Below are 26,728 nucleotides of genomic sequence, written 5' to 3' on the forward strand. Positions count from 1 at the left end.
ACAACCCAGGCTCTGGGTCTCCATGCTAAGTTTACCTCACCTATTTGGTGCAAAAGTAGAAATCTGTATTTTTTTTTTTTTTTTTTTTGAGATGAAGTTTTGCTCTTGTTACCCAGGCTGGAGTGCAATGGCGCTATCTTGGCTCACCGCAACCTCCGCCTCCTGGGTTCAAGCAATTCTGCCTCAGCCTCCCGAGTAGCTGGGATTACAGGCACGCGCCACCATGCCCAGCTAATTTTTGCATTTTTAGTAGAGACTGGGTTTCACCATGTTGACCAGGATGGTCTCGATCTCTTGACCTCGTGATCCACCCACCTTGGCCTCCCAAAGTGCTGGGATTATAGGCGTGAGCCACCGTGCCCAGCCTAGAAATCTGTCTTATTACATTCTAGATTAGAAGCTTTAGGAAAATAATTGGGTGGAAAACCAAAATGGAAGAAATTCTACCTACAAACTTAATGTTTTCTTTATCAATCTGGAAAGGACAGTCAAGCTTTGGTTTTAAAGGAAGAACAATTGCTAAGCATCAGAGTCTCTTCTCTCAGGTTCTACACCTCTATTCTGAGGCCATTTTGGTCATGGCCAAAGATTCAGGCTGTGCTAGTCTAGTGGTTTTACAGTTGAACGTATCATCATTTTAAGGCCATTGGAGAAAGGCCACCTTGAAATGTTAACAACATCTGATGTGTCAGGGACAGAGATAGGGACATGTAATGTAAACATGTATTTGATTTTTGCAGGCCTAAAAGTGGAAGGAAGTCGGGATCCTCCTCCTCTTCCTCAGGAACCCCTGCATCTCAGCTTTATCCACAGTCTCGGGGGCTGGTTCCAAAGTAAAGCCAGCTCCTCTTCTCCCAGGGTGGACACAGCATTTGCCTTCTGAGAGAAGACTAGCAAAAAGCTACAGAGAGGACTCAGCCCAAACTCAGAACTGTTCCCCTGAGGAGAAGTGATGGCCTCTTTGCAGATCAACCAACTTAATCTGGTCGAATGTGCTGGTCCTCATCTGGCACTCAGCTCCTCTGGGAAACATCTTTTAATTAGCATCTCAGAAATGCATGGGTAAGGTACAGTGCGATAGTCCAAGTGGAAAGCAAGAGAATGACCAGTGACCTTGCTTCCTTCCCCCTCGCCTTCTTCTCCCTCTTCCCCTGCTGCTCTCCCTTTCTCTCCCCTCTCCTTTTCTAGCCTATTCTTTACATAGGGCTCCCTTCTTGTTGAACAATAGGGCAGAATCAGGAGTCACCTTAGCAGGACCATATCTTTAGAGCCTCAGGATAAAATGACAGTGAGGTTGAAAAGTGAAAGCCCTAGAACTTGAATAGGTACCTGTTCTTGTTGGAGAAATGAGAAATCACATTTGGATCCAGGCCCCAGGTGGGCACCATCAGCAGTCCTGCTTCCATGCACCTCAGTTAAGAAGCGGATCTGCCCTTGAGAGCTGCTCAGTGAGGAAATCTCTTCCAGTTTCTGCTTCTGAAGGACTCAATGTTGGGAGCAATAGAAATAACATTCCCTTTGCCTCCTCGGAATGTTTAGGGAAACAACTTCTTTAAAACCTCAAAACCGTGACCATCCTGTCAAAGACCTAAGTCTGTAAGCCTGTAAGCTGGTGCCATGTCCATACACCATGTCACTTGACTCTTCATTTGTCACCATCTTTTCCCATGCACGCGTACTCTGAGCATCCTTGTGTGGGCCCATCCTCTGCCTCCAGAGCATGCTCTGCAGTGGGCCTGTTTTGTGGGAGAAAGGAGGCTGGTTCTGCCTTCTCTTAAGGGGCTAGAGTTGAGGGAAGGGGACATATAGTGGCACTTTTGAATTCCCTGTTTTGTTCCATATTGGTATAGAGAGCAGAAGAGTAGCTAGGCAGATGCAGAGATGGAGACATGAGACTCAGTGCAGTGGGTAGGGAAGGCATAACAAATGGAAGCAAAGGAATCCTGCCTGCCTTCAGCAGAGACAGAACTCACCAAATCCTAGAACTGTGGCTCCCTCCAGGCACAGACCTAAGATGCTGGCAAGAGTGGCTGCGTGATTGAATAGGCTCAGAGGAGAGTTCAGAATTCCTGTTTACATATACTAGTTTGGTTTGTAAGTTTTAGTTCCTTGTATTGTTGAGATTCAGAGCTTCATTTTATGTTGGTCATTAGGTGAATATTACTCATTTTCCCCCAAGAGAAGCTCATGAGTGTGTGTGGGTGTGAGAACACGATGGTGCCTGTTTTGTGAATGTGTCCATGTGTGTCTGTAAGAGAGAGACCAAGAACTTGCCCAATATTAGAAATACACTAATGCGCAGTTGTTGCCTTTTATCTTTATTAAAGGCCCATTGAATGACTAATCCAGGCTGGAAGCACTCCCATGTGGGTGTCTGAGTCCATGAGCCAAGCCTGAGGGGACAGTGTGAATCTCCAGGTCGGCCACACTGGTGCACCTTGCTGGCACGGTGCCTCAGGAAAGTGGCGACTAAGGTGGGCCTTGAGTTATACTTTAACTCAGCTGCTCGGTTCCCAGGGCACATTTCTGGATCAGAACCCACGGGAAATAGGAGGTACTAAGTGCAATGTCTTAGCATTCTGCAGAATGGAGATCTGCTGTCCAGCGGCTTATCTCCTTTTTAGTAACCCTTCTTTTTGAACCCAGGGCCCTTTTCAGCATAATAGAGCCTTCCCTCCTCTTTTCTTGACATCAAACCTTGCTTCTTATTTACTAAGAATGTGCCTGTTTGAATAAGAGCAAAACACTAAGGTGGATACCCTAAGCTGGTTGTTTGCTAGTTACACGTGTCTCTCACACCACATATTCTCAAAGCTAATCTGAATTCTGTAGGCTAAAAATATTTGTGTAGCAAATCTGAGAATTGAAAACTGCAGATAACTGGCTGGGTATAGTGGCTCATGCCTGTAATCCTAGCACTTTGGGAGGCCGAGGTGGGTGCATCACCTGAGGTCAGGAGTTCGAGACCAGCCTGGCCAACATGGTGAAACCCCATCTCTATTAAAAATACAAAAATTTGCTAGGTGTGGTGGTGCACACCTGTAGTACTAGTATTTGGGAGGCTGAGGCACAAGAATTGCTTGAACCTGGGAGGTAGAGGTTGCAGTGAGTCAAGATCATACCACTGCACTCCAGCCTGGTGACAGGGTAAGACTCCACCTCAAAAAAAGGAAAAAAAAAAAAAGAAAAGAAAACTGCAGATAACCCTATACCTTAATACTGGTATCCCGAGGTGACTCTTCTGACCAAGGGTGGTTAAGTGACACATAGAACTTTTCTAAGAAGGCAAAAGAAGACTCATTTGGAAACGAAGCCGTCCCTTTCCAAGCAGTCTCTGGTGCTTTTCTTCTCTCAAAATGGATCCGATAAATATTTGAATAGAGCAGATTGTAGAATGTCTTGCTGCCACCAGAAAGTTGCTGCTTTGGGCTCTGCATTGAGCCAGATAGGTAGAGGACCTACCAAGCCCGCTGAGGGACCAGGTATTCATGTCTCTAGTCATACCTAGAATGTTCTGAGCCGTCTGAGGGCCTTCATGCCAGCAGCAGCTAGCGAAGTCTGAAAGCAAGTCTAACAGGATCTAAGAGGACCATCAGGAGAAGGAGTTTGAGACTGTATGCAACCCCCAGAAGACCCCCTTTTGCTGTGATCTGGAGAATGTATCTGGCTTCATATTTTCAAGTCCATGTCTCTCAGACCCCTGGATTCAGAACCCAAGGCCCCAAATCGTAGGCATGAAGCACTTTCTTAAGACTGACCTACCGCTGGATTGTTTCCTGTCTAATGCCTGCATGCTGCTTGAATTGCTCACCCACACCTCCATGACCAAGGGCGCCAGAGTGCTGCAGCTTGGGCAGGGGCCGTGCTCTGCTTTTCCTGTCTGACTCTGACAAGTCCTCCCTCACTGAATGTAGAATCGTTGCCAAGTTTCTGAGAAGTGTCGATTCCCTGTTAACGTGGATGTCGGTTCTGCCTCACATTTCCCACTTGGGGTTGAGGCGTGTCGGACCATCTGAACCCCATCAGTGGACGAAAATGGGGCTGTTAATATACTAAAAGCCATAGTAACAATGCTCTGAGGGAACTGGCTAAGAATAGTGGGCCTGGCGATTGTCTATCACACAAGGCTTTGTTTTGTACTATTGAGAAATCTGTCACCTTTCTGCCTGCCCTTGTTGCCTGAATGAAATGCTTCTGGGTTATTTATGAAAGGAGTGATCCTGGGGCAGGCAGGAGACAGTGAGCTTTATGGCTCCTTGAAGTTGTTATTGATCTTGACCTTCTCTTTGGCTACCTTTAGACAATATGCCAATCAATACTTGGGGCTCTAAGTTTTACAATTGATATTTATTTGTATCATCTCTTTGTCTAGGAATGTAAAAGTGATTCTAAACTAAGATGTGTAATAAAAATCAATCAGATTTATTGTACCTACAAAAAAGTGTCCTCATAAATGACTAAGGGGTTTGAAAATGACGTGCCTATGACTGACACCTGACATTTTCAATAAACATTTTAATTGGGTGGGAGTAGGAAAATGAAGATTTAGTTGTGATGCTGATGTTATTTAATATGGCAACACGGGGCAGGGTGCAGTGGCTCATGCCTGTAACCACAGCACTTCGGGAGGCTGAGGTGGGTGGATCACTTGAGGTCAGGAGTTGGAGCAATTCAAGCAACATGCAGCCTGGCCAACATGGTGAAACCCCATCTGTACTAATAATACAAAAAATTAATTGAGCCTGATAGTATGCACCTGTCATCCCAGCTACTTGGGAGGCTGAGGCAGGAGAATCACTTGAACCCAGGAGGAGAAGATTGCAGTGAGCCGAGATTGCACCAGTGCACTCCAGCCTGGGCCACAGAGCGACGCTCAATCTCAAAAAAATAATAAAAATAAATAAATAAATAATATAGCAACAAAGAAAATAGACATAAAATGAAGAAGGGCAGAGTGACAAGTAAGTGCTTTTCATGTTTTTCCATAGAGGTTCCTGAGACAGGCCTGGCCAATAGGCATGAAATTTCTTTTAACTTTTGTGTTTTGTTTTAAAAATTCCTTCAAATGTACTATTACATGTCATACTGTAACATACGTCTGTGCTTTTTTTTTTTTTTTTGAGACAGGGTGTCACTCTGTTGCCCAGGCTCGAGTGCAGTGGCGTGGTCATGGCTCTCTGCAGCCTCAACCTCTCAGGCTCAAGTGATCTTCCACCTCAGCCGGGACTATAGGTGTGCACCACTATGCCTGGCTAGTTTTTTATTTTTTATAGAAATGTGATCTCACTATTTTGCGCAGGCTGCTCTGTGCCTTTTTTAACACAAAAATATTTTATGTTGTTTACCATCAAGAAAAAAAGATACAAAAAATGGGCCACACATTGTCTTGTGGAATCCCATGCTCCTAGGCCTGCTGGAGTGACCCTGGGGGGTTGTGCACCGTGCTGAGAAGTGGGACTGGGTGGAAGGAGCACGGACCTTGAACTCCAAGCTGGGTTTGGATTCTGGTATTGCCACCGCTTACTAGCCATGTAACTAGGACGAATTTAATTTCCCTCTCTGAACTGTCAGGTCTTTTGTCTATAAAGTGGTGTGATTATTTCCACTTTGAAGGGCCATTGTGAGGATCAGGGACACATTTAAAACAATGAGTACAGGATGTAGATAGAGCAGATATTTAAAAATGTGGTTACTGCTGTGATAAGGCACTGTGTTTAGAAGACACCATGAACACCTTGGGTCCTGAGAAACTAGAATTCAATATTGGACAAACCATCTTTAGAAAATCCTAAGGAAAAGCTGTTAACCATTTAGCAATGTATATGGAGTACCTAGTATGTGTCAAGCTATTCTAGGCACTAGATACATAGATGTAACACCAGAAACCTGCCTGCATGGAACTTGCACTTTAATGGGGATGGAGGATGGGTAAATGTTAAATTAACCAAATGCACATAAAGATATGATTACGAATTGTGACAGTGCCATGAAGTTATAGAATAGGTTTTGTTTTTTGTTTTTGAGGTGAGGTCTCGCTCTGTCACCCAGGCTGAAGTACAGTGATGTGATCATGGCTCACTGTATCCTCGACCTCCTGGGCTCAAACAATCCTCCTGCCCCAGTCCTCCAAGTAACTGGAACCAAGGTACAAACCACCACACCCGACTGATTTTTTTTTTTTTTAAGAGATGGGATTTTGTCATTTTGCATAGGATGGTCTTGAACTCATGGGCTTAAGTGATCCTCCTGCCTCAGCTTCCCAAAGTGCTGGGATTATAATCGTGAGCCACCCTGAGTGGCCAATATAATAGAATATTAGAAGAGAATAGTGGAGGCGTAATTTAGATGGGGTGGGTAAAGTAGGGAAGGGCTTTTTGAAGAAATGGCAGTAATGGCAGTTACAGTGAGATCTAGAGGACAAGAGTTAGCTGGGCAAGGAGGAGGGAAGGGCATTTGTGAAGGGATGGGGGAACAGTATTTGCAAGGGTTTTGCAGAACAGACTCGAATTTCACAAGAAGGTGTCTGCAGTCCCTTTTTACCCTCACTAGAGGGAAGCATGGAGAACTACTGCAGAAAAGATTTCAGTCTAGGACTGGAAAGATACCAACAAAAAATGTAAAGAGCACAAAGGGGACAGTGGCCTGTGTGACTCAGGCAAAGGTTTCATAATTTATGTTTCTTCCTAAGATGCTTTCAAACTATGTGTAATGTCTGTTTACTCCCCACCCTTCCAAAAAGAGTTAAGAAACAACTTGGCTTAGCATAAAGAATGACTAGTTTAGAATAGTTCAGAATCCATTACTCAGAAAACAAGAGTTCAAAGTGTGGTTTGAAGAACTGCGTGTTCTTGAAAATGACAGAATTTGCCGGGTGTGATAGCTCACACCTGTAATCCCAGCACTTTGGGAGGCCAAGGGGGCAGATCACCTGAGGTTGGGAGTTTGAGACCAGCCTGACCAACATGGAGAAACTCTGTCTCTGCTAAAAATACAGAATTAGCCGGTGCATGCCTGTAATCACAGTTACTCGGAAGGCTGAGGCAGGAGAATTGCTTGAACCCAGGAGGTGGAGGTTGTGGTCAACCAAGACCGCACCATTACACTCAAGCATGGGCAAGGAGTGAAACTCCATCTATCCGTCTGAAAAAAAAAGAAAATAGGAAATGACAGAATTCTTTGTTGGGCCAGAGTCTAATTCACGAGGGGAGATATAGGACAGACAGGGCACCTGGGCAACTTGGAAATTCCTACCAACTCAGCTTTATTTTTGTCTTTTGAATTTTTAAAATTTTAATCAAGAAACTACTGAATTTTGGAAACTGTATTTTGAACTTCAAACTGATAATTTAAGTCTTGGGGCTTGTGATTTTGGCAGGCCCTCTTACTAGAGTCACCATCTGATTGAAGCTTACCCTAAGAATCTGGTCTCCAAGGACCATGTGGTGGCCACATCTGCCAACTGGATTGTCAGTGGCATTTGTTAAGGACGTAACTAACTCTTGCAGCTGCTGTTTTATCCTCAGTTTCTCTCACTCATCTTGTGGTTAACTGGTCCCTGGATGCTTCAGTGAGGCGTGCCAACGGGGGACTTGCTGTTGAGGTGGAGAAATGGGCAGACAGAGTGATGGCTCACCGCATCTCAAGGGGATAGTGCAGCTCACAGCCACTTGTTGAATGCCCTCTCTGTACCACGTGTCTTGCCCTGCACTGGAGAGCGGGAGGTGAGTAGATGCATCATGGCTCTTCTGAGGAGAGGGGAGACAGAAATGCAAGGATGGCAATTCAGAGCACTTGCTGCCCAGGAAGCTTGCCTCCTCTCCCCACACAGCCCTCCCAGTCCTCTGAGGCCAGAGCCACACAGGCCTCCATTGGTTCCTGGGTTATGCCATGTGCTTTCCTGCCCAGCACCTTCACACCTTCACACATGCCATGTCCTCTGCCTGAAACATTTTCTCCACATTCTTTGCTTGGCTAACTCCTACTCATCCATCAGGAAGCAGCTGAATATCACCTCCTCAGAGAAGCCTTCCCCAGCCATTCGTTGTGGTTTTCCCCATCTCCACCTGGCTGTGTGGTGTCTCTCACCATGTCTTGTTTCCTTCTTAGCCCTTTTCCCAATTTGTAATTATGTATTTCTTTGCATTGGTCTCTCCAACTAGACAGTGTTCCCTGCGAGGATGTTCTGTTGTCTTTTCTAATCTTGACACTGAGCTGAGTCAGATGGCTGGATCGGTACTGACACCTACAGCTCACAACACAGTGTTATCTGTCAGAGGAAGGAGAGGAAGAGGAAAGTTTTGCAAAGGAGGCAACAAAGAATGAGTAGGAACCAGGTGTTCTGAGTCACACCTATGATCTCAGCACTTTGGGAGGCTGAGGCAGGAGGATCACTTGAGGCCAGGAATTCAAGACCAGCCTGGGCAACATAGTAAGACCTCATTTCCACACACAAAATTTTTTTTTAATTCATCAGGCATAGTGGCATGAACCTGTAGTCCCAGCTACTCAGGAGGTTGAGGTTGGAGGCTCACTTGAGCCTGGGAGGTCAAGGCTGCAGTGAGTTATGATTGCGCCACTGCACTCTAGCCCGCGTGACAGAGGAAGGAAGGGCGAGCACGCCAGACAAAGAAGACAACATGGATAAATGCAAGGAGAGTTCCTGGTGACTGGGGAATCTGATGGGCCTGGAGTGATGGAATGGACATGGAGAATGGGGCTGGGAGGGTCTCAACTCCATGGCTCAAGTTGGAGGGAGAGCCCTTGGAGGCTTTTGTGTGTTTTGGAGACCAGGGAAGTAAAGCGCAGCCCTATTTACACTCAAGTATTTTCTCCTTAAGCCAGCCTGGCATGCTATTATTTCTTTTTGAGATAACAGAAAACATTTTCACGAAGTGCCTGCTTTAAGTTTGCCTGCTGTTCATACAGCTTTCTGGGCTTAGTTGGCAAATTGCATTCTGCCAGGAGCTTTCTCTGGCACAGCTCACTACCCAAGGAATTCTAAGGAGCACTTGAGCTTGACTCCAGGGTCTTAGTTCCCTAGGAATGAGGCCCAGTCTTTTTTCAGGGCAGTGGGCTGGAAGGTGGCCCCTTTTCTGCATTTGGCAGCAGAGAAATTAAACTTCTGCCATTGGTTCAGGGATTTGTTTTTCTGTTCAGTCAACAAAAGATTAACTTGTGCTGTTCAAGACTCTATGTCATGGGCTACAGCCGTGAACCCTGCCCTTGCAGAACTCTCAGTCTGGAGGAAATTCTGGCCATTCACAAATAAGTAAATTTAAGGTGAGCAGTGGCACAGATACAGCACAAAGGAGGGGTCACAGATTTCCATAAGGGGCTTTGTTAATGCAGTGATCACCCTGTGCTGGATTATTCCAGGGACAGTGAGGAGCCAGGGCATTGATGTCAGATTCATTTATTCATTCTTTGAGCATCTACTAAGTACTGGGCATTCCTCTAGATCCTGGGGATACAGAAGGAAGGCCCTGCCCTAAGGGATGTCAGTCGCATCCTAATAGGGGAAGCAGATGGTTGTCAAAGGACACACATGCTGTGTCTAATGGTGGTCAGAAGTGCTCTGAAGTAAAACCAGGCAGGTCAGAGAGTAAAGAGCTGGGGGTATGGCTGAGCTGGATTGGGAGGGCAGGGAAGGCATCTCTGGAGTGATGAGATGTATGTTTGAGCAGAGCCCTGAGTGAAATTAGGGAGCATGCTGTGTGAGCATCTGGTACCTGGAGGCAGAATATTCTAAAAAGTAAGAGTCAGAGTACGGCTGGGCATGGTGGCTCACACCTGTAATCCCCGCACTTTGAGAGGCTAAGGCTGGTGGATCACCTGAGGTCAAGAGTTTGAGATCAGCCTGGCCAACATGGTGAAACCCCGTCTCTACTAAAATATAAAAATTAGCCAGGTGTGGTGACATGTGCCGTAATTGCAGCTACTCAGGAGGCTGAGGCAGGAGAATCCTTTGAACCTAGGAGGCGGAGATTGCAGTGAGCTGAGATTGCGCCATTGCACTTCAGCCTGGGTGACAGGGTGAGACTCTGTCTCAAAAAAAAAGAAAAAGAAAAAAGTGAAAGAGTGCAAAGGAGGTGGGAGTGCATTTAGGGGCAGCAAGGGGACTACGGGTACCTAGTGGACAGTAGGTTGGGAATGTGGGCAGGGGCCAAATCTGAATGGTAAGTGGATTTTATTTTTGAGCCATTGGACATTTCTTATGAAAAAAAAAATGGAACACTTCAGGAATTTGCATGTCATCCTCGTGCAGGGGCCATGCTAATCTTCTCTGTATTGTTCCTATTTTAGTATATGGGCTACCGAAGAGAGCATGTGAGCCATTGGACACTTCTGAGCAAAAGAGGGAAAGGATCTGACAGGGATTCTCTGAAAGGATCCCTCTGGCTGCTTGGTGGAGACAAACCCTAGGGAGCATGAGGGGAAGTGAGGAGACTGCTTTGAAATTCGACCTCTGCTACTTGCTTCCATGTGTTTTATTCCTTTTTTTTTTTTTTTTTGAGACGGAGTCTCTCTCTTGTTACCCAGGCTGGAGTGCAATGGCATGATCTTGGCTCACCGCAACCTCCGCCTCCTGGGTTCAAGCAATTCTCCTGCCTCAGCCTCCCGAGTAGCTGGGACTACGGGCGCGTGCCACCGTGCCCAGCTAATTTTTGTATTTTTACTAGAGACGGGGTGTCACCTTGTTGACCAGGATGGTCTTGATCTCTTGACCTCGTGATCCACCCGCCTTGGCCTCCCAAAGTGCTGGGATTATAGGCTTGAGCCACCGCGCCCGGCCTTATTCCTTTTTGAAAAACAAAAACAAAAAACCAACAAACCCACACAGATGTATTGAAATTTACAGTCATGCATCCCTTAACAATGGGGGGACCATCTGAGAAGTGCATCGTTAGGTGATTTCATCATTGTGTGATCGCTGTGGAGTGTATGTGCACAAGCCTACTGGTATAACCTACTGCACAGTCAGGCTGTGTGCTCTAGCCTGTTGCTCCTAGGCTACAAACCTGTAAAGCATGGTACTGCACTGAATACTGTAGGCAACTGTAACACAGTGGTAAGTATTTGCGTGTCTAAACATTTCTAAACCGAAAAGGTACAGTAAAAATACAATTTTTTTTTTGAGGCGCAATCTAGCTCTGTCATCACGCTGGAGTGCAGTGATATGATCTCGGCTCACTGCAACCTCCGCTTCCCAGGTTCAAATGACTCTTCTGCCCCAACCTCCCAAGTAACTGGGACTACAGGCGCCCATCACTGTGCCTGGCTAATTTTTTGTATGTTTAGTAGAGACAGGATGTCACTATATTGGCCAGGCTGGTCTTGAACTCCTGACCTCGTGATCCACCCACCTCAGTCTCCCAAAGGGCTGGGATTACAGATGTGAGTCACCGTGCCTGGCCAAAATATGGTATGATAATCTTATGGGACCACTGTGGTATATGCAGTCTGTCATTGACCAAGTGTCCTTTTGTGGTGTGTGACTATAAATCACTTACCATACCATTTACCAATTTAGTGTACCATTCAGCAGTTTTTTAGTATATTCACAGTTGTGTAACCATCACCGTCAATTTAATTTAATTTTTAATTTTAATTTTAATTTTTTATTTTTTGAGGTAGAGTCTCACTCTGTCTCCCAGGCTAGAGTGCAGTGACACAATCTCGGCTCACTGCAGCCTCCGCCTCCAGGGCTCAAGCAATTCTCTGACCTCAGTCTTCAGAGTATCTGGGATTACAGGCGCCTGCCACCATGCCCAACTAATTTTTGTATTTTTAGTAGAGGTGGGGTTTCACCACGTTGACCAGGCTGGTATCCCAACTCCTGACCTCAGGTGATCTGCCCCACTCAGCCTCCCAAAGTGCTGGGATTACACGTGTGAGCCACTGCATTCAGCCACCATAATTAATTTTAAAACATTTTCAGGCCAGGCCCAGTGGCTCACACCTGTAATACCAGCACTTTGGAAGGCCTGGGCCAGCGGATCATTGGAGGTTAGGAGTTCAAGACCAGCCTGAGAAACATGGTGAAACCCTGTCTCTACTAAACATACAAAAAATTAGTTGGGCATGGTGACACACACCTATAATCTCAGCTACTCAGGAGGCTGAGTCATGAGAATAGCTTAAACCCTGAGTCAGGGTTGCAGTTAGCCTAGATCACGCCACTGCACTCCAGCATGGGTGAGAGTGAGACTCCGTCCCCAAAACAAACAAAAGAAAAGAAAACAAAAAAAAAAACAACATTTTTACTGCCTCAAGTATGCATTAGCAGTCACTCCCCACTTTCCTTCAGCTCTGTGGCCCTAGGCAACCTCTAATCTGCTTTCTGTCTCTTCTATCTACTCCTGGCTCTTTTTGGGTCTTATCTGTATTGCTATTTGCTATTTGCTTATCTGTAACTTCACAGGGTAACTGTGTGGTTTTAAAAGGCAATGTGAAAACATGAGAGCTTGTCTAGCAGGCCAAGCAAAGTGGCTGTGCCCTTTGCCGCTGCCCTGACTCCTGGTTTGCCGTCCTAGAGCAGGACGGCTCTGACAATGCGTCACTGAGGCAGTGTGGGCTGTGGTGAAGAGTGTGGGTGCCAGACCCAGACGGCTAGGTTGCGAATTCTGAACTCACGATTTACTAGCTTTGCAATTCTGGCAGTTTCTAAACCTCCCTGGGGCTTCAGATTCCTCAACTGTCAAGAATGAGTCATAGCAAGTACAGTCATGCATCCCTTAATGATGGGATAGTTTCTGATAAATGCATTGTTTAGGCAATTTTGTCATTGTGTGAGCATCATAGAGTGTATTTACACAAATCTAGATGGTATATACATTTTATTTACAAAATCATCCTTACTTTAGGCCTGGCACAGTGGCTCAAAGCATGTAATTTCAGGACTTTGGATAGCCAGGTGGGAGGGTTGCTTGAGGCACTGAGATCAAGACTAGGCTGGGCAACATAGCGAGACCTCTGTCTCTACAAAACATTAATAAATTAGCCAAGTGTGATGGTGCACCCTGTAGTCCCAAGTACTCAGGAGGCTAAGGCAGGAGGATCTCTTGAGCCCAGGAGTTGGAGGCTGCAGTGAGTTGTTATCATCCCACTGTACTCCAGCATGGGTGACAGAGGAGAGACCCTGTTTCAAAAAAAAAAAAAAAATCATCCTTACTTCATGGAGCTCAGTGGAGAATTCAGTGACCTATTTAATACCTACTATGTGCCAGGCAGTGTTTTGAACACCACAGACAAAAGCCCCTGCCCTCCTGAAGCTTGTGTGGAGCAAGTGGAGAGGGACAGAAATTAATAATAATCATAGTAATCATAAATAAGAAAGCATATCTGTAAATCACCTAGTGCCTGGCATGTAGTGAGCTGTCCAGAAGTAGTAGCAGTTAGGGTTATTATGTGAAAGCATTGTGTAAAGCTGGATAGCTCGGCATAGAGGTAGGTCTCAAGGTGACTGTGCCATAAGCACGTTACCATCATTGAAGCCTTACCTCATCTCTGCTCAATTGAATTTCATTCAGCCTCCAATCCTGGATGAAATCTTTGTCTCACTGTGTACAGCTTTCTCCTTTCCTCCTTTCATCCAGCATTTACTGAATGGCACTTTGGGCCAAGCATCCTGCTGGGCGCTGGGGCTATTGAGCTGCAAAACCCAGGAGAAGCATGGTCAGGAGCCTGCAGGAGGGAGCCCAGGGCATTCTGGGAGCCTCGTGGCCACGCACACTAGAGCTAGACTGTGAAGGAACCTACTTGCTGAATTTTGCTTTTATTCTGCCAGGGGAGACTCTGAAGGCTTCTGAGCTGGGTGATAAAGTTGGTGGATAAACTAAGACTTCACAACATTCTTGTTTAAGTAATGCATGGTAAAAGTAAATCTTTGCATTATGGTTAAATCCATAATCTATATTTAAGCACTGCAGTCAAACCAAAAAGCTACAAGACAGAGATGTAAAGGCATGTAGAGGAGCACAGACCTCAGGGCAAATAATGTCTCCAACTGAAGACAGTACACTACTAAATCAGCAAGAAATGTGGTCAAACGGAGCAGGGAGGTTTTGAAGCTAGATAAATCATGGTTGGCACTTACTACCCGTTTTGAGCTATTTCACCTCTACGGGAGGGTTAATACCTGCAGGGTTGCTGAAGGGATTAAAGAAATATCCATCAAGTATCTGGCACTTAATAGGCACACAATAAGAGGCATATATTATTAGATATTAATAATAATATTAAGATAAGTAATACAGCATCATGGAAAGAGTTCTTGTGTCAGGCAGCTCTGTGTCCAAATTCTGATACATCCCGAGCAAGCTGCTTAACCTTTCTGAGCCTTGAGTTGTCTCGTCACCTGCAAAATAAATGAATAAGACCTCCCATGTAGGGTTGAGGTAGGGAATAAATAAGAATATAGGCTTTGTAGGTTATATAATAGATATTCAGTTAAGTGCGATTTTAAAACTAAAATGGAGCTTTATTGAAATTTTTTGTTTATTTGTTTCTGAGACAGGGTCTTGCCCTGTTTCCCAGGCTGAAGTGCAGTGGCACCATCATGGCTCATTGCAATGTCCACCTCCCTGGCTCAAGAGATCCTCCCACCTCAGCCTCCCAAGTAGATGGGAGTACAGGTGTGCACCACCATGACTGGCTAATTTTTTGTGTTTTGTGTAGAAACATGGTTCTGCAGGCCAGATGGGTGGCTCACGCCTGTAATCCTAGCACTTTGGGAAGCCAAGACAGGTGGATCACAAGGTCAGCAGTTCGAGACCAGCCTGGCCAACATGGTAAAAACCCATCTCTACTAAAAATTCAAACATTAGCCAGGCATGGTGGCACACGCCTGTAATCCTAGCTATTTGGGAGGCCGAGACAGGAGAATTGCTTAAACCCAGCAGGTGGAGGTCGCAGTGAGCCAAGATCACCCCACTGCACTCCAGCCTGGGTGACAAAGCAAGACTTTGTCTCGGGGATGAGCGAGGGAGGGGAAGAAGCATGGTTTTGTCATGTTGCTTAGGCTGGTACTGAATATTTTGATTATAAAAGTTGTATATTCTAATGGTAAAAAAATTCAAACAATGCAAAAACATTTTAAGAAAGTAATTACATTGCTAGTAATTGAGGATAATGAAACAAATAAAAAAAAAAAAGAAAGTAATTACAACTCACTGGAAATTCCATTACCCAGAGCCAATGATAATATTTTGGATACCTCTTTGTGCAAACTCTTTTAGTTTGACCATCGTAATATACCTAAGTTTATTCTACTCACCTGTCCCGTTTTCACTCAATGATATGTTGTGGACATATATCTAATTAATAAATTTAAATTTATATTATTGTTTTGTATCAGTACCTAGCATTATATGATATTATAGTGTGCCAGGATTTATTTAACACTATTGATGGTCATTGAGGTTATTTTCAGATATTTACCATTTTATACAATGCTATATTAAACAACCTTGGACAAAGATCATTGTTCACTTGTTTAATTTCTTCCTAGAATAAATCACTGTGCCCAAGTTACGAAATTAAAAGGTTTTCCTGTTATAATTTTATTAAAATTTTTAAAATTATTATTTTTCATAAAAGGACAGAGTCTCACTGTGTTTTCCAGGATGATGTTGAACTCCTGGGCTCAAGCAGTCTTCTCACTTCAGCCTCCCAAAGTGCGGAGATTATAGGTGTGAACCACCACACCTGGCTGCTGAAACTGAATTCTGCCAATCTTTTTAACCTTTGCCAGTCTGATCTATTGAAAAATACCTGTCTCGATTTTATCTGCAGTTCCATTCCTAATGAGGCTGAAAATCTTTTCAAGTATTTATTTCCATTTGTATTTCTTCTTTAGTTAGTAGCATGTTGAGGCCTGCCCCGCCTTTTTTTTTTTTGAGATGGAATCTCTGTCGCCCAGGCTGGAGTGCAGTGGTGTGATCTTGGCTTACTGCAACCTCCGCCTCTTGGGTTGGAGTGATTCTCCTGCCTCAGCCTCCCAAGTAGCTGGGACTACTGGCACGCACCACCATGCCAGGCTAATTTTTGCATTTTTAGTAGAGACAGGGTTTCACCATGTTGGCCAGGCTGGTCTCTGACTTATGACCTCACGATCCGCCTGCCTCCGCCTCCCAAAGTGCTGGGATTATAGGCATGAGCCACCATACCGGGCTGCTGAAACTGAATTCTGCCAATCTTTTTAACCTTTGCCAGTCTGATTTATTAAAAATATCTGGGCTGGGCGCAGTGGCTCATGCCTGTAATCCCAGCACTTTGGGAGGCCAAGGCAGGTAGATCACGGGTTCAGGAGATCCAGACCATCCTGGCTAACACAGTGAAACCCCGTCTCTACTAAAAATACAAAAAATTAGCCAGGTGTGGTGGTACGCGCCTGTAGTTCCAGCTACTTGGGAGGCTGAGGCAGGAGAATTGCTTGAACCTGGGAGGCGGAAGTTGCAGTGAGCCGAGATCGGCCACTGCACTCCAGCCTGGCGATAGAGCGGGACTCCGTCTCAAAAAAAAAAAAAAATCGTTTTAATCTGCAGTTTCATTCCTAACGAGGCTGAAAATCTTTTCAAGTATTTAGTTCCATTTGTATTTCTTCTTTTGTTAATAGCATGTTGAGGCCTTTTTTAAAAAAAACAGACTCTCACTCTGTCGCCCAGGCTGGAGTGCAGTGACGATCTCATCTCACTGCAACCTCTGCCTCCTGGGTTAAGTAATTCTTCTGCCTCAGCCTCCCAAGTAGTTGGGACTACAGGCACGTGCCACCATGCTGGGCTAATTTTTGTATTTTTAATAGAGACGGGGTTTTACAGTGTTGGCCAGGCTGGTCTCCAGCCCCTGACCTAAGTTGATCCACCTTCCTCGGCGTCCTACAGTGCTGGGATTACAGGCATTAGCCACTGTGCCCAGCCCCCAAGGAATTTTTAACTTCCATACTGTGCTCAGGAAAATTTCCTTATTATTATTTTTATATATAAATTAAAGATTTTTTTAAAGAGACGGGGTTTCACCATATTGGCCAGGCTGGTCTCAAACTCCTGACCTTGTGATCTGCCCATCTCGGCCTCCCAAAGTGCTGGGATTACAGGCATGAGCCACTGTGCCTGGCAATTTCCTAATTATTAATAGTTAAAAGTATTAATAGTTCTAGGATTATAAAAATATCCATTTGTATTTTTCAATACTTTTGTTGTTTCTTTTATAACATGTAAACCTTTGATCTAGGTGGAATTTATTTAGGTTTAATGAGGAAGGTGGAGCTCTAACTTAGTTTTTCTCTAAATGGCTAGTCTATGGCTAGTCCCATCCTGTTTATTGACTTCCACTTTTTCTCCACCAGTTGGAAAAAATTGTCACTTTTATCATATACTGCAATTCTTTATATACCTGGCTCTGTTTCTATACTCTGTTTGGTTTAATAGGTCCGTATGTTCCTTTGTCAAAATTGTTGTGTTCATTGCTGTAGCTATCTAATGCATTTTAATAACTGGTAGAACAAGTCCCAGCTCATTAATCTTCTTTAAAGTTTTCCTGGCAGTAGAGCAAAGTGATTAAATTCATGGAGCTTGTGGTTAGCCAGCCTGAGCTTTAATCTTAGGTTAGCCACTAACTAGCTGTGTTACCTTGAACAAGTTATTGTTTTTCTCTTTGGACTTCTGCTTCCTCATCTGTGTAATGTTAATGATAATGGTATCTACCTCACAGTGTGTTTGTGAAGATATGATGAGATGATGCATAGCAAGTCCTAAGGATGGTGCCTGGCACACACTGAGTGGTCAGGAAATGTTAGGAGTTTTTGTTATGAAAATGATGCACCTGTTTTTCCAGTTGAATTTTAGGCTCATTTTGACAATAAAATCCCACTGGGATCTTCACTGGGATGACACTGACGTGGTGGGATAATATTGGGATAGTTAATATCCACATTACAGGACCTTCTAGTCTAGAGAAAGCTCTGATCTCCATTGGTCCAAGATGTTATGCTCTTCAGTAGAGTTTTATAGTTTGCTTTCTTTTTTTTTCTCCTCTCCCCTCCCCCTATAGTTTTCCTTATAGAAGATCTGTACATTTTGTTAGTTTATTTCCAGATGGTGTAACTTTTTATGGGGTCTCACTCCATTACCCAAGCAGGAGTGCAGTGGTGCGATCTCGTCTCACTGCAACTGCTACCTCCAGGGTTCAAGCGATTCTCCTGCCTTGGCCTCCTGAGTAGCTGGAATTAGAGGTGTGAGCCACCACACCCAGCTACTAATTTTTGTATTTTTAGTAGAGACAGGGGTTTCTCTATGTTGGTCAGGCTGGTCTTGAACTCCTGACCTTAACTGATCCTCCTGCCTCGGCCTCCCAAAGTGCTGGGATTACAGGCATGAGCCACCGTGCCCAGCCCAGATGGTGTAATATTTTTATTGCTCTTGTGAATGGAATCCTTTTTCTTTCACCATTTTTTTTCTCCTAACCCACTTCCTGTTTTTTTCTCCCAACCCATTTTCTGTTTTTGAGACATGTCTTGTTCCATTGCCCAGATTGGAGTGCAATGGCATGATCAGAGCTAAATGCAACGTTGAAATCCTAGGCTCAAGCGGTCCTCCTGCCCCAGACTCCCAAGTAGCTGCGACTACAGGTGTGTACCACCATGCCCAGCTAATTTATTAGACGAGGTCTTGTTATGTTGCACAGGCTGGTCGTGAACTCCTGGGCAAGTGATTCCCCTACCTCTGCCTCCCAAAATACTGAGATTGCAGGTGTCAGCCACTGTGCCCAGCCATCCCACCATTTTCTTTTCTTCTTCTTTTTTTTTTTTGAGACAGAGTTTCACTCTTGTTGCCCAGGCTGGAGTGCAGTAGTACCATCTCGGCTCACCGCAACCTCCACCCCCCAGCTTCATGTGATTCTCCTGCCTCAGCCTCCCGAGTAGCTGAGATTACAGGCATGAGCCATCACACCTGGCTAATTGTGTATTTTTAGTAGAGACAGGGTTTCTCCATGTTGGTCAGGCTGGTCTTGAACTCCCAACCCCAGGTGATCTGCCCACCTTGGCATCCTAAAGTGCTGGGATTACAGGTGTGAGCCACTGTGCCGGCCTTCTTTTTCTTTCTTTCTTTTTTTTTTTTTTCTTGAGAGACATGGTCTCACTACGTTGCCCACACTGGTCTTGAGAGGTCTCAAGCAACCCGCTCACCTCAGCCTCCCAAAGTGCTAGGATTACAGGTGTCAGCCACTGTGCCCAGCCCTCATCCCACCGTTTTCTAATGGGATTATTAGTAGTACATTAAAAGTTATTCATTTTTGAATGTTTATTTTGCACCCAAAGTGGCCATAATAGTTGAGTTTAGAAATCATGTCTCCCTTACCTGGTGTCAGCTTTGAGACATCCCAGGCTTCTATCTGCTAGGGCACCTAGTATGTGGGCTTGCCATAATTTGTAATCCATCTGTGTAAACACAGGAACTGTGTCTATTTAGGCTGTAAGTCCCCAGGGGTCAGCACAGGGCTGGCATCCCAGCAAGAGGCTACCAGTGCCAAATGAAGAAGGTGTCCCATATTGTATTACTGGTGTTTTCTGGGATAGAGGAATCTTTCCTCTAGGATGGAGAGCAGAGCAGTGAAGAAGCAAGTAGTCCCTGATGTCATCTGGCTGACTGTCTAATGTGGAGCAGACACTGAAGTCATCATTAATGTCAAGAGTGAATTATATTTTCCCTCATTATATGTTGAAGAATACATTGGGTGGTATGGGAGGATCGAGGGCTTAATTAATGTAGGAAATCAGGGAAAACTTTGCCAAAGAAATGACATTCAAAGAGGCATCAGGGGTGACTCTGCAACCCTATCTTGCTTTTGCTGCCCCAACCGCAGACCAGTCTTAGCACCCAGTCCTGCTTGAATGAATTCATTCAGCAAACTTTGACGAACACCTGTGTCAGGGCCTCTGCTGTTGGGTCTGGGGCCACAGGGTTGGGTAAGAGCCATGATGTCAGATCATAGCTCTGTTGAGCTGGTTGTTACAGGAGGTGGTCAAGACTTTTTCGCTTGAATGGGGAGGTGGAGGTTGCAGTGAGTCAAGATTGAGCCACTGCACTCCAGCCTGGGTGACAGAGGAAGACTTTGTCTCAAAATAAATACATAAAAAGTAATATGGCTGTGGCTCACAACTGTAATGCCAGCACTTTGGGAGGCCAAGGCGGGAGGATCACTTGAGGTTAGGAGTTCGAGACCCTCCTGGGCAACATAGCGAGACACCATCTCTAGGAAAAATTAAAAAAAATTAGCTGGGGGTGGTGGCATGTGTCTGTGGCCCTACCTGCTCCTAGCTACTCGGGAGGCTGAGGTGGGAGGATGGCTTGAGCCCAGGAGGTCAAGACTGCAGTGAGCCATGATCATGCCACTACACTCCAGCCTGGGTGACAGAGTGAGACCTTGTCTCAAAAAAGAAGAAAGAAAAAACAAAGACAATCAAAAGTTGCCCATAATCTTACAATCCAGAGGTAACCATTATTGACATTTTGTGCCAGGCACAGTGGTTCATGCCTGTAATCCCAGCACTTTGGGAGGCTGAGGTGGGAGGATTACTTGAGCCCAGGAGTTCAAAAACAGCCTGGGCAACACAGTGAGACCTCATCTCTACAATCAATAAACAAAATTATCTGAGCATGGTGGTATGCACCTATAGTCCCAGTTACTTTGGAGGCTGAGATGGGAGGAGTACTTGAGCTCAGGAAGTCAAGGTCACAGTGAGCTAAGACTGCACCATTGCACTCCAGTCTAAGCAACAGAGAGAAACCCTGTCTCAAATGAAGAAGACATTTTTGGTAATTTAAACACGTTTTCCTACCTACTGGGAGAGTGAACAGCAGGATTTAAATGATGGTGAATGGAAGGTGAGCAATGAGTTAGGGCTGCCCATCATGTGGGCAGATTCTGTGACTTAATGAAAATAGTGAGGTCATGAAGTCTTCTCTACAGGGTCTTGCTCTGTTACGCAGGCTGGAGTGCAGTGGTGCAACCATGGCTCACTGCAGCCTCAAACTCTTGGGCTCAAATGATCCTCCTGCCTTAGCCTCCTGAGTAGCTGGGACTGTAGGCACACGCTACCACACCCAGCTGAGGTCATGAAGTCTCTATCCATGAATATCTTTTATAAGTTGCATAGATATATTTGGGTGAAATCCTGTCTTAGTCTTTCCCGATTCTGCCTGAGCAGGCTCCAAATATTGTTTAGGGCTCATTCAATGGGAAGTCAGTGTTCAGAGGGTTTCTCCAGTAATTATTGAGATTGGGTCATTTATTCAACAGATTGGGTGCCTACCATGTGCCAGGCATTGGGGATATGATGATGAACACAAAGATGCTAGCATGAACATAATCACTAAACCAAAGTCACACAAAAATGTGGGAGGGACAAGGAGAGCTACACATGTACTGATCATCTGCTATGCTGGAAGTTCTGTTTAGCAAATGTAATCTCATTTAATCATCTGGACCTGGGGGAGGTAATCTGACCTCTCTGCACCTCAGCTTCAGTAGAAAACGGGGATAGTACTATTGAGAGAGAAGATTTGTTACAGGGGCAAACCCTGTTCCAAAGCTTGGTTCACTCAAAATATAAACAATGAGGAACTTTTTACACTTTAGTGTTTTTTTTTTTTTGTTTTGTTTCTTAATGATTGAGAGGTTTTTTTTTTTTTTTTTTTTTTTTTTTTGAGACGGAGTTTCGCTCTTGTTACCCAGGCTGGAGTGCAATGGCGCGATCTCGGCTCACCGCAACCTCCGCCTCCTGGGTTCAGGCAATTCTCCTGCCTCAGCCTCCTGAGTAGCTGGGATTACAGGCATGCGCCACCATGCCCAGCTAATTTTTTGTATTTTTAGTAGAGACGGGGTTTCACCTTGTTGACCAGGATGGTCTCGATCTCTTGAGAGAGGTTTTTATGTTGCCCAGGCTGGCCTTGAACGCGTAGTCTCACCTCCTTAAGTGCCAGGACAACAGGCCTGAGCCACCGCAGCACCTGTACTTTTTACACTTTAGACACTAAAACCTCTGAGAGGCAAAGAGGGCTGGTATTTAGTGAGTATCTACTATGTGATAGGCACTTTACGAAGATCTAATTTAATCCCAGCCCCATTCTTTGAATTTGCTATATACCCTGCTGTCCAAATGACGGCATTGTGTCAGTGAGAGGTTTGGTAACTTGCCCAAGGCCACAGAGCTGGAGAGACTGCAGAAATTCAAACCCAGGCCTGCTGATGTGCAGAGCCAGTGATAATATATTATCTCGCAGTGCAGTTCATGGGATAGATGTGTCCCTTTGGGAATTCCTGGGTCTCTGCTGGTGGCCTGTTAACTTAGTTCTTGAATATGCACTTTGCACGTAACTGTGCAGTTTGAAAACAGTGACTCATCCCCAAACTAGGCAGGGTTGAGTATCTGTCCTGTTTATCTTCCACATGCCACCTGCACCAACTTCTGAAGATAATCTGTAATAAAAGCACTGTGGTTAAAAAACAGAAAAACACACCAAAAATGTATAGGTTTGTCTGTTGGTGCTTCTGACAAGAAAATAAACTCATGTATCCCATTCACTTAAAAAAATCACATCTAATTAAAGTTTCATAACTAAAGCCAGCTTTCTATCTGTACAGTTCTCTGAACATACCCTCTTTTCACACTTAACTATGATGTTGTCATTTGTTTCTGTTTGATTCTGCAAGGGCAGAGACCTTGAAATATTCACATCTGGATTCCCCCATGGTTTGACCCAACTGAAGTCAGGCAGTGTTTGCTTAGAGAAATAAAGGTGTTTCCATAATGCCTATATTAGCTTTCTTTTGCTGTTGTAAGAAGTTAACACAGATGTAGTGTCATAAAACAATATTCATTTCTGTCTCTCACTTCTTGTGAGCCAGATGTCTGGATTCCATGGCTCAGCTGGTTCTCTGCTTCCAGTGTGACAAGGCTGAAATCAAGGTGTCTATATTTCTTTCTGGAGACTTGGGGTGGGGGTATATCTGTTCCCAAGTTCATTCAGGTTGTCAGAATTCAGCTCCCTGAGGTTGTAGGACTGAAGTCCCCATTTCCTTGCTGGCTGTTGGCAAGACTTCCTCTCAGCTTTTAGAGGCTGCCTGCATTCCCTGGCTTGTGGCCACTTTCAAAACCAGCAACAGTGGGTTGAGTTCCTCCCATACTTTGAATTTAATTCTTCTGTCTCTCTCTCTCCAAAACATCTCTTTTGCCTCCCTCTTCTGCTCCTAAGGGTTCATGTGATTACATTGGGCCCACCCAGACAATGCAGAATAATCTTATTTTAAGGCCTTTAAGCATTCAAGCATTTGCAAAATTGCTTTTGCCAAATAATGCTGGCTAGGTGCAATGGCTCACACCTGTAATCCCAGCACATTGGGAGGCCGAGATGGGCGGATCACCTGACGTCGGGAATTGAAGATCAACCTGGCCAACATGGTGAAACCCGGTCTCTACTAAAGATACAAAAATGGGCTGGGCAGGGGGTAACGAATGCCTGTAATTCCAGCTACTTGGGAGGTTGAGGCAGGAGAATGGTATGAACCTGGGAGGTGGAGGTTGCAGTGAGCCAAGATCGTGCCACTGCACTCCAGCCTGGGCAACAGAGCAAGACTCCATCTCAATAACAATAATAATAAAAAAAGAATGCAACATATTCACAGGTTTCAGGGACTAGGGCTTGAACAATTTTGGGCAAGGGAGGAGGACATTATTCTGTCTACCACAGTGCCTATACTAAACATGCAAATTTTAGTTACCCCCTGTAGGTCAGAGGGGAGTAAAGCTACTTCAGAAGACATCTAAAAGATGCCAAATGACTTGCCAAAGAGTACTGTTATCAGCTGTAAATTGAAAAAAAAAAGTCAATAATCCTTTGTATAAAATCAAGTCAAACCATTTTTGGGGGGATGGTAGCTCCTCCTTTCTCTCAGGTTAAAGCTGGAGAGATTTTAAGAGGTGTCTTGTTCCAGAGAGCTGGGTGCTCTTTGCAGTCTTTTCCCTTTGCAGGATTTTGCTTACCAGACTCATAAGTTTTCTGTGACCAGTATTAGACACAGAACATTGAACCCCTTGGTGTTAGAGTTTGGGCTATAACATAATGGTCTCCTATTAATACTGGCTGTGTCCTACGCGTTAACATTAGGGAGTGGAGGGTGTGTTTCCTCACCCAGGGAAGCCTTTTAAATGTGGCCACTGATCGTGCCTTCACAGTTTTTAAGAGCTGGCCTCAATCCAATTCAGGACGGACTCTAGAAATGTTTCTGGATGACTCAACCTATATATAGGTACAGAAAACCTATGTGCCGGGTGCTCCAAACTTCAGCTCAAGGCTCAGGGAAGCTAAGTACATTACCCATTGTCTCTCAGCTGGTAATAACAGCTACCATTTATTAAATATTTGCTTAGCTGTGCGTGTAAATCCCAGCACTTTGGGAGGCTGAAGCGTGTGGATCACGAGATCAGGAGATTGAGATCATCCTGGCCAACGGGGTGAAACCCCGTCTCTACTAAAATGCAAAAAATTATCCGGGGCGTGGTGGCGCGCGCCTCTAGTCCCAGCTACTCGGGAGGCTGAGGCAGGGGGAATCACTTGAACCCAGGAGGCGGAGGTTGCAGTGAGCCTAGATCGTGCCACTGCACTCCAGCCTGGCCACAGAGCGAGACTTCGCCTAAAAAAATAAAAAAAGCTCTATGCCAGGTGCCAAATCATATGGACCTAATACTGTCAAGATCTCCCTTCACATCCTCTTCCAATTTGTCAAATATTTTACGTTAATTTTAATTCCAATAATGCCGTGAAATGCTAGACAAATGCAGATCAGAAAACTGAGGCTCAGAGAGGTTGAACTGACAGCAAGGGAGTGACTCAGCCAAGATTCCAGTCTAGGTCCGCTGGATTCCAGGGCCTGAGTTCTCTCCAGGGTACTGCTTCTAAAAACGCACTCAGGTGCATTCTGGTCAGTATGGCCCCAGAGTCCAAATTCTTTACACGAGCCGTCAACATATCATCAAGTTTCTCAAGTGGTAAGAACGCTCTAGGCTGCGGGTGCAGACTCTGCAAATACACAGCGGCCTGAAAGCACAGGAGGAAATGAGGAACCGTCTAAGTCCATCAGCCGTGGAATACCCGTTTTACTGGTATGAGGGTCTTTTTGTCTCATTATTATGCGTCAGTGAGTCATTTACGGAGGACCAAAAGGGAAAGTCCTGCCTCTCGTTACCTACGAGAAGTGTAGGGTTGAGAACCGTTTAGGAGAGAAGCACGAAGTGGGAGCTGCGAGTCGAGCTCCCCATCCTGGCTCCCCACCCGCACCTGCCCGGAGGTCCGCAGGCAAAAAGCAGCGAAGGGGTTAAGACTGAACCGGGCGGGGGAGCCCAGCCACCGCCCCTTCCCAGCATCGCCTCCCAGAATGCCCGAGGCCCCCAGCCAGTTCCCGCACCTCGCGAGACTCCACCCAACACCTCCCCCGCTTCCCCGCCCCGCCCCGCCTTCCCCGAACAGCGACCCATCCCCGTTCTTAGCTGAGGTCGGCGCTAGGCGGAGGACGCGAGAAAAAAAGCGGAAAGGGCCGCGGGGCAAGCCGGGAAGTGTGGTCTAAGCGGGGCACGCGGACATATTCTTCCGGAGCGGGGAAGGCCAGAGAGGCCGCGGGGACTACGACTCCCAGCCGCCGTTTCGGTTTGTTTTTGTTCAAAAAAAAAAACCCCACACTCCCCCTCCTCACTCTTCACACACACTCACACACACCCACGGCAGACACGCACGCACCCGGGCGCCGAAGGGAAAGCTGCGTCTCGCCCTCCCGCCCCGCCGCCGGTCGTGTCTCCGTCCCTCAGCAGAGCGGGAAAGCGGAGGACGGAGCCGTGACCTCTGACCCCATGGTTATGCGGAGCCGCCGCATTCCTTAGCGATCGCGGGGCCGCCGCTGCCGCCGTGGGCGACTGACGCAGCGCGGGCGCGTGGAGCCGCCGCCACCCCTCCCCCACCGCGCTCTCGCGCCAGCCGGTCCCCGCGTGCCCGCCCCTTCTCCCCGGCCGCACCCGAGCCCTCGCGCGCTGCCGCTGCCGCCGCCACCGCCACGCGCCCCCCCGCCGCTGCCGCTGCCGCCGCCGCCCCAGCCAGCCCAGCCCGGAGATCCCGCGTGGAGCTGTCGCCGCCGCCGCCGGGGAGGAGGATGAAGGACAAACAGAAAAGGAAGAAGGAGCGCACGTGGGCCGAGGCCGCGCGCCTGGTGAGGCGGGCAGCTGAGGGGGGCTTCGTGGGGCCGAAGGGGGGAGCTCACCGCGCACCCCCAATAGGAGGGGGAGGGGCGAGGCCCTGCCCACCGCGGGAGGGGGCGGGGCCATCTTCCTTTAAGAACCAGACAGCCCCGCTAGGCGCGGGGTGGGAAGCGCTCCCCCGCCGTGATGGGATGTGGCGCCTTTTTCCGCTCGCGCCTGCGGAGGGGCGAGTTGGCAGGCCAGCTCCTTCCCCTTTTGGCACCTGGGTCCCGCCTCCCCTCCCCCACTATTTGGCAGCGTCTGGGGGTCTGGGGCAGCTTCGTTCATTCACCCGGGGGAGTTGGGTTTCCGGGAAGGGTCGGAAGCTCCTCCCTCGCTTCCTGGTGGGTAATGGGGTGGTGCGTTTTTTTCGGGGTGGAAAAGCGACCCCACATTGAAGGACACCAGTGGCATTTTGAGATTTCCCAGTCTAAACCGGGTGCGTGG

At 46.3% G+C, this 26,728-nt stretch overlaps 2 protein-coding genes and 1 non-coding gene across 6 annotated transcripts in view; 2 read left to right on the forward strand and 1 right to left on the reverse strand.

Moving 5' to 3' along the window:
- KIF3B (kinesin family member 3B) overlaps window positions 1–1,641 on the forward strand; it is a 52,671-nt gene extending 51,030 nt beyond the window's left edge. For both annotated transcript variants that reach the window (XM_012455207.2, XM_064382312.1), the window contains one exon: window positions 741–1,641. In XM_012455207.2, the coding sequence (XP_012310630.1) occupies window positions 741–837 (97 nt within the window). In that variant the 3' untranslated portion in view covers window positions 838–1,641. The remainder of the gene's footprint in view (window positions 1–740) is intronic.
- Window positions 1,642–10,219: 8,578 nt separating this feature from the next.
- On the reverse strand, window positions 10,220–10,324 carry LOC135277045 (U6 spliceosomal RNA). Its single transcript, XR_010344657.1, has one exon. It is a non-coding gene; the product is annotated as a U6 spliceosomal RNA (small nuclear RNA).
- Window positions 10,325–26,167: 15,843 nt separating this feature from the next.
- ASXL1 (ASXL transcriptional regulator 1) overlaps window positions 26,168–26,728 on the forward strand; it is a 79,205-nt gene continuing 78,644 nt past the window's right edge. For all 3 annotated transcript variants that reach the window (XM_064382313.1, XM_064382315.1, XM_064382316.1), the window contains exon 1: window positions 26,168–26,253. In XM_064382313.1, coding sequence (XP_064238383.1) covers window positions 26,197–26,253 — 57 coding nt within the window. In that variant the 5' untranslated portion in view covers window positions 26,168–26,196. The remainder of the gene's footprint in view (window positions 26,254–26,728) is intronic.

The sequence above is a fragment of the Aotus nancymaae genome, unplaced genomic scaffold (genome assembly GCF_030222135.1).
Source record: "Aotus nancymaae isolate 86718 unplaced genomic scaffold, 86718_ANA_hifiasm-v0.15.2.pri h1tg000029l, whole genome shotgun sequence".
Lineage (NCBI taxonomy): Eukaryota > Metazoa > Chordata > Mammalia > Primates > Aotidae > Aotus > Aotus nancymaae.